General features: G+C 58.2%; 1 protein-coding gene across 1 annotated transcript; it reads right to left on the bottom strand.

The window, feature by feature from the left end:
- Nucleotides 1-3,078: 3,078 nt before the first annotated feature.
- Nucleotides 3,079-11,012, bottom strand: CCDC124 (coiled-coil domain containing 124). The gene is made up of 5 exons (XM_054578718.1): nucleotides 10,953-11,012; nucleotides 6,640-6,809; nucleotides 4,294-4,483; nucleotides 3,700-3,814; nucleotides 3,079-3,528 (listed from the first exon to the last, which is right to left on the bottom strand). Exons 2-5 carry the CDS (start codon nucleotides 6,796-6,798, stop codon nucleotides 3,321-3,323), a joined length of 672 nt encoding a protein of 223 aa, XP_054434693.1. The 5' UTR covers nucleotides 6,799-6,809; nucleotides 10,953-11,012; the 3' UTR covers nucleotides 3,079-3,320.
- Nucleotides 11,013-11,246: the final 234 nt, after the last annotated feature.

Genomic DNA, 11,246 nt, shown 5'->3' with positions numbered 1-11,246 from the left:
AGCCCCCCTCCTCTCCCTCTTCCTTTGTTGTCCGCCTCCTCCTCCCCACCCCGCACCTCTCCCCCTAGTACCCCCACCCTGAGCGTTTCTCCCCACCTTCTCTAAAACCCACCTCCTCCTCCTCCATAGCCCCTTCCCCCTCACTCGCCCGCCCTCAACGCCCACTCTCTCCTCCCCTCCCCGCATCATCTCCCGTGGATCCCCCGGCGCAAGACGGGGAACCCCGGCCCCAGGTGCGGAGCTTCGCGCAGGCGCACAGCGCTCAGGCTTCCCCGAGGCCGCCGCTACCGCCTCCGCACTGCGGCCCGCGCGCTGGTTGCCAGGGCGACAGCTAGCGCCAGAGCGGGAACCTGGGGAAGACCCCGCTCTCGCTCCCACCCTCGCCACCTCCTCAGCGAACCCCACTCCGGTTTGAGCCGGTTTCCCCGCCCCGCCCCCCGTGCGCACTGCGGCGGGTGAGGATTCCCTGGCCCACCAGCGGGGGCCGAAGCATGCGCGCTAGACACGGCGTTTCCCTCCCCGCGACCCGCTCGCGACGGGAAAGCCCTGAAGCGTGAAAAGAGCACCCCCGCGCAGGCGCAGTGAGCGTCGGTGGCCCTGCTGTCCCGCCCGGTCGTCCTGGCTACAAGCGCAGGGAGGTCTGGGAGCGCACGGAACTCCCAACTCACGCCCCCGCCCGCACACTGCGGCGAAGCCGGGGATTCCCTGCTGCCTGTGCGCATGCGTGGGCCCGGAATTTCGCTTGGGCGGGGTCGGAGAGAGGTGGTGTTTTTCTGTGAAAGGGAGACGTTATTACCAACATCTTTTGCGTCTGAGGACTGACGTTGGTCCTGTCAATTTCTGCCCTTAATTTTATCTTTATTTACTCCACCGACGGTCCCCTTACGGGTCCCCAGCAGAGCTTGCCACGCGCAACTCCCCAGCTCCGATACTTGTTCTCTAGAAACACAACCGTCAGGGCTCTCCGTACTCCCGGGGTGAAGCCCCATTCTTCAGCCTGACGGGCTTCTTTCCTCAGATTACTCGCCGTTGGTCCCTGATCTTCCCTCATCCCAGGCCCCAAAGACCCCAATGTCACCACGTAGGCTCCCTTGCCAAGCCCTTTTTGAGGATATGCCCTTCCCAGGCACCATCTTGTTGATTCTCGAGGTTTAGGAGTAGATATGTTTTTAGTCACATGTTACACAGGAGTTAACAGGCTCAAACCCAGTAAGGCTCTGGCCTAAGCCCCAGAGGTAACAGGCAGAAGCCTCCAATTGTGGGGAGCCATCTAGGCTCCTGCACCAGGTTATTGGCAGGCACCACCACCCCTGCTGTCTCCCCCAACCCTGGGTACTTCTTACGTGACACAGGCAGATGACTTAGTTTTTCCATCTGTAAAAGGGACCAGTATCTCAGGGACTGTCTCCAGGGCTCAGTGAGACAGTATTATCAGGGCCCAGCATCCAGGGGAGGCTTCTCACAGCTGGTCCGGTGGCCCACCGCTCCCCGGTAGGGACCGTCTTAACTGACATCCCTGCAGGGCTCCTTTCCTCCATCTTACTTTCCTAACCCCCATGGGGTCTTCCTGAATCCTTCACATGCCCTCTAGTCCTTGTCTCAGGGTTGGCTCCTGGGGGGTCCCCAAACTAAGGCAGTGCTCACTCTATGTTGGTTAGTCTTGCCAGCTGGCAGTTTCGGGCACCCTCCGCACAGCACTTCAGCTATAACCAATTATTACTGGCACCCCTCCCCTGAACGGAAGAGTCGTGACCTCCAGGCCTTTGCGCGTGTGCCTCCTTTGGCCTTTTTTTGTCCCTTGTCTGGGTAGAGAACTCCTACGCATCCTCCAAGGCCCTCCCTCATGAAGCCTTCTACTTCCCTACCTCAGGGCCCAGCCTGGCCCCCTGTGGCCCAGCCCTGACTCCACACAGTTGGTGGTGTCTGTAATGGTCTGCATCTGAGACTTGAGAGGGTAGCCTTCTTGGCAGGAAGAACCAACAAGGCATAGGTCCTGAGGGGGAACAAGTCGTCAATGTTGGAGAAGCTGGGAACAGAGTTATGAGGGGCTAGAGCTGAGAGCACGGTGAAGAGATGGGGGCGGGGTGGGGGGCTGGCTGGGTGGCCCCGTTGGTTGGAGCGCAGAGTGTCATCCTGTACACCAAAATGTTTGTGGGTTTGATCCCAGTCAGGGTGCGTGCATATGGGAGGCAACCGATTGGTGTTTCCCTCTCTCTCTAAAATCAATAAATATATACTCCGGTAAGGATTAAAAAAAAAAAAAAGTGGGAGGAATGGGTGGGAGGCCTCAGGGACAGACTTGTGGGTGCAGGGAGGGTGTCACTTGAGTGGAGTCATAGCAGTGACCTGAGAAATGCTTAGACCCTGCTCCACACTGTGGGCCCACCTCCCAGCCACCCTCCTCCCTGCCGACTCCCTAAGGCTGACTAAGCACTTGGAGGCAGGAGCCAGGTGCAGCTCCCACCCAGCTCTTCCCAGGCACATGGCCTCCGAAGGGATGCTCGCTGCCCCTGGGATCCACCGGCCTGCCCCAGCCTCCAGGCCTTCGCCTGCCCAGGGCCCGGCCTCCGTGATGGAATCGGACGCATCTCCCACTAAGGCCGGCTCTGAGGAAATCCTCCACTGGGAAGCCTGCCCAGGTCTCAACCCAGACGCCTCCCGTGTTGGAACAAGAGCAGAGCAGCCACCATTTCCTGACCCCAAGCACAGCATGTGACCTGGCCACTGACTCTGAACCAGACTCTCAGGACACCAACAAATCGTCTCCACTCTCCTCCGATGCATTCTCCTGAAGTGACCTGGAGCCAGTGCCTCAAGCTCTCTGTGCCGCACCCGTGCAGGAGCCCATCAAGGCCCCGGATTGGTGGCACAGGTTTCTTACTGGACAAGTGGCCCAGCCAAGAGCGGGCATCCTGGGTGCCAGACACAGCTCTCCGGCAGCTTGCTGCAACTGGAGCCCAGCTGGGAGCTCTTGTCACCTCAGGCTGTGGCCCACATATCCCCGCCCACCCGCTCGCACCATGACCTCTCCACCACACACGCCGCCCACCCCTGGAGACTTCAAGTGCACACTCCGCCTCACTGACCACCTTTATTGGGCCCTCAGCCAGGAATGCACACTGGGAGGAGCTGTCACTCACAGCAGGGGCACTTGGTGGGAGGCATGGCTAATGATGCCAATTAGCCTCCAGGACACGTGCTGGCTTGGACCCCTCTGTGACTCTGGGAGCTGACCAGGTGAGAGGGACTGCAGGCTCACGACCCTGACCGCCGGTGGGGCGGCTCCCCCAGTTCGTGGGGTGGCTCCCCCAGTTCAGGGCTCACTTGGGGGTGTTGAAGGGCAAGGTCCGCTGGTTCATGGGGTTGTCCGGTGAGCGCATCCACTCCTTCTTGAGCAGCTGCTTCAGCTGCGACAGCCGCATATTAGGGTTCTCCTGCTTGAGCCGAGGCAGGTTCTCCTCCTCAAAGGCGGTGAAGGCAGCCCGCATGCGGCGCTCTGGATGCCTGTCTGCAGCCTCCTCCCCGACACTGCAGGACACTGGACTTCAGGGGGTCTGGAGTGCCGCCCTGCCCCCAGGAGCTCAGGTCTGGTCCCAGAGGCTCAAGTCCTGCTGGGACGTACCCCACAACCTGGCCAAGATCCAGACCCCACCCAGAGGCATAAGCCTCTCCAGGAAGGTTCCGGCCCTGCCCCACTACCTGAGCACCGCAATGGCATCCTCAATGGTGCGCGCCTCCACGCTGCCCTCCTCCAGTACACGGCGGTTCACGTTTTCCTCCAGCGGTACCTCCAGGTGGCTCTTGGCTTTCTCGGCTGCGGATGGGTAGCCAGACGGGTGACAGGAGACAGACACAGACACAGACACAGACACGGTGGGGGAAGAAGCGAGAGAATGATGGCACAAAACTCGACTTGAGCTGGGAAGCCCTCCTGGGACGGACCTACACGGTGGTCCTACCCTCCTGGCACCCAGCTCACTGTCCCCCTAACTTCCCCGGAGCTGGGCATGTGGGGAAGACTCACATGGGGCCGCTGTCTCCTCAGCCTCCTATACCACCCTGCTGTCCCAGGGGTGGGGTGGGGTGGGGAGGCACAAGCTAAGGTCGCGTGCAGAGTCAAGGACTTCAGTGTGTGCCTCTGCTGCCCGTGCTCAAGGCAGGCCAGCTAGGTGCCACCCACCCACCCTTCCCTAGGCAGAGCCCAGGCGGCGTCTCCAAGGGTGAGAAGGGGGTCTAGAGTCAGAACAGAAGTTAGAGGGCAAGAGGGTGGCTCCAACGGGGGCATTGCCCCACCTGGCTCTGGGGCTTCCTTGTGCTGATGGTCTCGGCGGAGCGTCTCTTCAATCTGGGCACGAGTGACTTTGCTGGGCACGGCCACCCGCGGGGCCTTGCCGCCCTTGAGCTTCGAGTCCTCCTCCTCCAGCAGACGCTGGGTCTCCTTTTTGCGCTCCAGTTGCTCCAGGCGCCGCTTCTCCTTCTCCTCCTGGGGGAAGGGTCGGTCAGGGGTGGCCCAGCCTACCACCGTGGGGTCCAGGTTTTCATCTCAGCCAACGTGGACTGAAGCCCTACTGTGTGCTAGACCCTGTGCTGGGCACAGCAGACACTGCTGGGAGCATGATGGGCCAACCTATATGACGATAGGAACAATGGGAAAGCGTAGCCAATGCAGGTGGGTGGGTGGGTCTGAGAAGAAAAGGTGACACTTGGGCCAGATGAGGACCAGCCAGGAAGAGAGCTGGGGGACAGGAGAGCAGTGGGAATGGCAGGTGTATAGGCCCTGAGGCAGGAACCACCTAGCATGACAGCGGGGAAGCACAGACACCAGAGACCGGTGTGACTGAAGTGGGGACCGGAAGCATGGAGGGAGAAGAGGTTGGGGGACAGGGACAGGTCGGGAGCCTCAAGGGCATGGGGAGCTAATACTTTAAAAAAGGGGAGGGGGCATGGGGAACAGTTTTGAATTCCAGAGGTGACAGGAGCCACAGAGAGTCTGGATCCATTTGCTAGCTGGGGCAGAGTTCTGCCCTTTTGGGTCAGGAGACCTTAGAAGAGGCACTGTCCCTAGCCTAGTATCATAGGGGCTGGGACTCACCCCACCTTGACTTCCCAGGGTGACCCAGATGCCAGTGCGATGAGGGGACATCTGGCCTGCAGGACTTGTCCCTGGCCACGGCCCCTCCACCGCCCTAGGTGATGGGGCCAGGTTCCCGCTCACTTGCAGGGCGGCGGGGCTGCTGGCGGGGCCCTGCACTGCGGCGCCCTGCTTGCCCGCCCAGTGCCTGCAACTCTCCCATTGCCTCCCATGCCTCCCGGGCTGTCCCCGCCTGCAGTGCCCCGTGACACTCCTGTGGCTGTTCCAGGAGAGGGGTCTACGTGCCTGAGGACGCCGACTGAGCCTCCACCTGGCCTGCGTGGCACGCAAGTGTGTTTTGGGGCAGGTTTAAAGGTCAAGGGTACGAAGGATAGCTCCTGGGCTCCCACTTCTGTGCTCAGGCACCTCGGGCAGGGTCACTGTGGTTTGAGCCTCAGTTTCCTCGTCTGGAGGATGGGGATGACCCCAAAGCCCACAGCGAAGGTCTGAGGCAGGCTCTCAGGCCTGGGCTGTCAAAAGGTCTCGGCTTTTCTGTCTGGAAAATAGATCTTCAGTGGACACTGACTTTCCTTTTGGGTTTTCAGCTTTCCTATGTTGTCAAAATGTTGACAACCAGAAAAGAAATTTAAAGACTTCCACGGACACAATGCAGCAAGCATGGCAAGGAGGGTGGGGAGTGAACCAGGGATATTTAAGTCCACTGGCAATGTCCACTTGACAAGGCAAGATCCAGTCCTGCACAGAAAGACAATGGGAAAACTCCCTGAAGTGCCCCAGGCACCCCACGTCCTGGGTGTGCAGGGACTGCACATCACAACTGCTATTTTCCACAGCCTTTTATCAGTTTTCCAATAAAGGAAACCCGTTCTCGGCCCTGAGTCACCAGAGCATCCCCAGGGCTCTGGCAAGTCTGACCAGCCCAGGAACCAAGGGCCTCTGCTCCGCATCTCTGGCACCACCTACTGGGCAGAGCATGTCAGCACCAGCCCTCAAACATTCCCAGACACCGATTAAATACCCACTGTTCTATTAACTCCGGGGAGATCCTGCAGGCCCCAGGTCGGCAGCTCAGACATGGGGACTTATCCTCGCATTCCCCAGCCTTGGGACGGCTGATGCGTGGGCTGGGGACTCGTCCTGAGCGCTGTGGGGTGATGAGCAGCATGCCTGACCCTGACCCGCCCGATGCCAGGAGCGCCCTCCACCAGCCGGCTGTGGCAACCAAAGACGTCTCCAGGTGTTGCCGAATGCCCCCTGGGCGCAGCATAACCACGAGGCGAGAACTGCCAGTGTGAGCTGACCCTGGCATCACGTGAAGGAGAGAAACAAGCCCATGGAGGGCACTATCTGCCTTGCTGTTCCCCAAATATGCGAAGTCCTGGCCACCCCAGGGCCTTCGTATGAGCCGTTGTCTCTGCCTCCCTCCCGGCCCTTGCTCCAGGCCTGGTGCCCCCTTGCCCTTCAGGCCGGAGCCCCAGAGGCCTCCAGCCACCGTGCACCGTCACTGCCTGCCTCAGTCACAGGCGTGGCAGCCCAGGGCCCCCCACCTTGCGCTGCTCCTTCCTCATGACGTGTTTGTCCTCATCCTTCCAGTAGGCATCCTCCAGCTCCTTGTGCTTCCGGGCATCAGCTGCTGCCTTGGCCTCAGCCTTCCGTGCCCGGGCTGCTGCCGACTTGGTGTTCTCGCCCTGGAACTTCTTGGGCATCCCTCAGCAGGCTGTGGGAGGAGGGTGCGGTCAGTGAGTGGGACACATCCATCCCCAGCAGCCCCAGACGCACTCCTGGGCACCCAGGACCCCCTTGGGGCTTCAATGGCCTCGTCAGTAAAACAAGGGCTTAGCCCTGGCTGGTGTGGCTCAGGGGACTGGGCACCAGCCTGGGAACCAAAGGGTCACCAGTAGATTCCCGGCCAGGCCAGATACCTGGGTTGCGGGCCAGGTCCGCAGATGGGGGTGTGCAAGAGGCAACCAATTGTATCTCTCACACATCCATGTTTCTCTCCCTCTCTTTCTCCTTCCCATCTCTAAAAATAAATAAATAAACTCTTAAAACAAACAAACAAACAAACAAAAAAACCAAGGGCTCAGACTTAGTGATTTCTTTTTAAAAATGTATTGAGGTAAAATGCATGTAACACAAAATGGACCACTAAAAATGTACAGTTCAGTGTTGTGCAACCATCACCTCTGTTGAGTTCCAGAACATTTCTATCACCCTCATCTCCCCCTTCTCCCACCCTGGCAACCAATACTCTGCTTTCTCTGTCTATGCATTTGCCTGTTCTGGACATATCATATAGCTGGAATCGCACATGTGGCCTTTTGTGTCTGGATGATAATTTTGAGGTCCATCCGTATCACGTGCTAGTGCTTTATGCCTTTTTATGACTGAGTAATATTCTGTTGCGTGGATGGACCACATTTCATTTATCTACCGACTGATGGACATCTGGGGTGTCTCTACTTTTTAGTTCTTCTGAGTCATGCTGCTGTGAACCCCTGCAGGCCAGTCTGTATATGGCCCCTCCCACTCTTCCACCTTTGAGGCCTCGATTCCTGGGTCCCACAGCCCTGGGGCTGAGACCCCCACACCCTGGGTAAGAAGCTGCCATGAACTACTATGAGCGAGCCAGCCAGGACTCAGACAGCCAGGAGATGTTGTAACAATCATGAAGCTGCTGTCCAGTGGGCACCTTGTCTGCGCGAGTCCCGCGCTGGGTACTAGAGAAATAACAACACGCCCTGACGGCAGGTGCTACGTTCCCTGTGCCTGGCCCTCCACTCGGCACTTTATATGGACCAATTCAATGAACACCCCGAAGCCATAAATGTGGGGACTGTCCTTATTCCCATTCTAAGGCAGGGAAGCCAAGGTACCTGGCCAGGTTGCACGGGGCTGAGCCTGGAGTCTCACTTCCAAAGTCTGCCTTTCAGGCGAGGAAGAGAAGGCTATGCGGCTGAGACATTAACAGCATCCCCTTCCCCCCGCACCCCCGCCCAAGTGGCGACTGAGGACCGAGTGCCGTGTGGCCCAGGGCACGTGTCTTCTGGGCCTCAGTTTCCCTCACTTAGGAAATGGGCCGATGCACCTTCCTCCTGAGTCATTCTCCTTCCTGCACAACTCCAGCTCACCCCTCACTGAACCTCAGAGAAGCAGGCCCTGCATCCAAGAATAGAGGGAAAAGCATGTGGGACCATCCTGATACAGGACCACCAGGCAACCCCTGACCCCAACCTCCCAGCTGTGTGACTGGTAGGGGATGAGGTAGGCCCCATCTCTGAGCCTGGTTGGAAACTCTAATACCAGCTCCTGTTAGCAGTTGTGCGAACTGGGCTAAGTGCTTTACAAGCAGCATCTTAGCAAATCCTCACAATCCTGGTGGGTGGCAACTGAGCTGAGACCTGGAGGATGGGTTGGAGGCAGCCCTGTGAGGACGAAGGGGTGAGAATTCTGGGTGAAGGGCACAGCATGTGCAAAGGCTCTGAGGCAAGAATGAGGGTATGTACAGGCACCAGGGAGTTATGAGGCAGCTTTGAGCAGGCAGGGACAACTTCTGATTAGGTTGCTCCAAAGCCCCCTTTGGTTATCATGTGGGGCAGTACCAAACCCTTAGGGAATTACAATGGTGCAACCGAGAGAGCTGGAGGTGTAGTCAGACGAAGCTAACACCCAGGGCAGGCGTGTTCCAAACCATGTCACCCCCCAGCAGCGGCAAAGGCATCGTCCGCTAAGCACTTTAAGTGGACAACTCAAACAATGCCCAAAGACCGTGGGTAATGCCCTTATTCCCATTCTAAGGTGGGGAAGCTGAAGTACCTGGCCAGGTCCCCATTTACGGATGAGAAATCTGAGGCCTGGAGAAGTTAAGTGACAGCCTCAGGGCCACACGGGGTGGGGGTTAGTAGAGGGGCCCGATTCCAACCCAGGCCCAGCCCCTTGGTCCCAATCTGTGCTCTTAACCATTGCTGCACACCAGGGTCCTGGCGCCGCCTCAGGGAACATCAACGCAGATCAGGACTCAGGCTACTGGGGCCCCTCACTTGACACAGAAGGGTGGTCCCTCCAGGCTGAGAATGGGAAGCAAACCCAGTAGGAAGAACAGGACAGACCGGGGACCAGTGAACCTGGGAGGCTTGGGGTGGAGTCCTGCTCTGTAATTGTAGCTCCTGCGCTCCCGTCAAGACACAGTTTCCTGCTGAGACGTAGGGGTGATTCTAGTCCCCACCCCCCACGCACTAAATCACGCATTCATTACTGAGCATATGCAACAGAAACCCCCTCCCAGATTCCCCCGGAGAGCACCAAGAAGGGGGGTCACTGTCCTGGTTACGCATGAAAAAAATTCCTCATCCCCTACTCCTCTCCACTCTCCCCTCACTCATTCAGCAACAGCCATACCAGTCTCCTTGCTATTTTTCAAACACACCAAGGAGGTGCCTGCCTCAGGGCCTTTGCACTTGCTGTGTTCACCACCTGGCTGCTTTGTGCTCCTTTTTAACCCCTTTAACTCCTATTTAAATTTCAGGACCCAGGACTCAGGTGTTGCTGCCTTCAAGAAGCTTTCCCTCAGATATCCCTGACTCTCAGGCAACAAACTTCTCTTTGAAGCCCTTGTTTGGGTTGCTTTACATTCATTTATTTGATTGACAAATGCCCCTCCTCCTCAACGAGCTGGGAGCTCCATGGGGGCAGTGCTGGGACAGCCTTGGTCACTGCTGTGTCCCCAGTGCCTTCATTCATTTGCTCAATAAATTTTCCCCCCTTTTTTCTCTCATAAATGTTTTGAACACATGAACGAACAAGTATTGATTTCCAGGGTTCTCCCAGTATTTACTTCATGCTGTGTTGTGTCCAAACTCAGCTTCTCACTGTCCTTCCCACTCAGCTCCCCCTCCAGCTTCTGAGCCTCTGCTCTTGCTATGCCCTCATCCAATGCACCCTCCCCTGCCCCTTCCTCTGGTGAAAACCCTGCCCACTCACAGGGACTCTGCCCCAGCATCTCCTCCTCCCACGCCACTGTGCTCACAATCCCCGTCTCCAGCCCAGGCCTGACCGGGCTTTTCTGACCCCCTCTTCAGGCTGGGGACTTAGGACTGAATGTTTGTGTCCCTCCAAAATTCCTACACTGAAACCCTTACCCTGGGTCAAAGGACTTCCTGGATGAAAGATCTAAGAAACCGCATAAAGGAGAGGAAACACCTGAGCCCCCAAGAGGATGGAGGAGACAGGCTGGGGAAAAGGACTTTGTACTTAGGGTGATGGGAGGGTGCAGAGGGTGTTAGAGCCTGGGGAGGCAGATACGCGGGTCTGAACTCTCTGGGGTTGGTAAGGAAGTAAACTCGGGGGTGGGAGTGAGACTGAACCAGGGAGCTCAAGCAGTGGTCTGAGAAGTGTCTCTGGTTGGACAGTGGGTACACTTAGGTGGGAATCAAGACCCACATGGTTGCTTGCCTGTGAAAACAAGACAATACACGAAGCTCAACGCCGCCTCCTCCAAGAAGCCCTCCCGCTCTCCCTTCTGGGCTCCCCCCGCCCATCGTCCCTCTCCCCAGCCTTGATCCTACTGCAAGAAACCGAGGGCGTCCGTGGAAGCTCTGTCACCCCCAAGCCTGGAGGCTGCTCAGGGGCAAGGCCAGAGCTGGGTGGCCTCAAACAAGGCGCTATCCCTCCGGGTCTCAGTCGCGCGCTGTAGGAAATGGGCACAGCCCCGGCGGGAGCCGTCAAGACTGGGCGCCGGAAGTACCCCCCGTCTCCGACCATCCCACCTCCCGAGGGTACGTCCCAAGCCAAGCCGCCCGCCGCGCCCACCCGCACCCCGCCCCCCGAACCCCGGCTCCGCCCGCGCCGCGGCCGCTCCTACCTCCTTCCCCCAGCGCCTGCCGGTCGCGTCTCCTTGACGTCACCGCGGAGCTTGTGGGCTGAGCTCCCAGAAGCGCGCGCTGATTACGTATCCGCGCTGTCGCCATCTCGGTAAAGGAAATGCTGGCCCCGTCTCCGACCCAAGCAAGGTCATCATTCATTTATTTATTTTTTATTCAGGAAGCGTACATTTTATAAAACGTCATCTTCGATACTCGAGATATTTTCGAGCCAAAAGGTGCGAGTAGAGACAACCTAGAACTTTGCCTTTACCAACATGGCCACTGCCTGGAGG

This window comes from Pteronotus mesoamericanus, unplaced genomic scaffold (assembly GCF_021234165.1).
Source record: "Pteronotus mesoamericanus isolate MK-2021 breed Mesoamerican mustached bat unplaced genomic scaffold, CSHL_Meso_final contig_502, whole genome shotgun sequence".
NCBI lineage: Eukaryota > Metazoa > Chordata > Mammalia > Chiroptera > Mormoopidae > Pteronotus > Pteronotus mesoamericanus.
The sequence above is the reverse complement of the archived record's forward strand: the minus strand, read 5'-3'. Positions and strand labels throughout refer to the sequence as shown.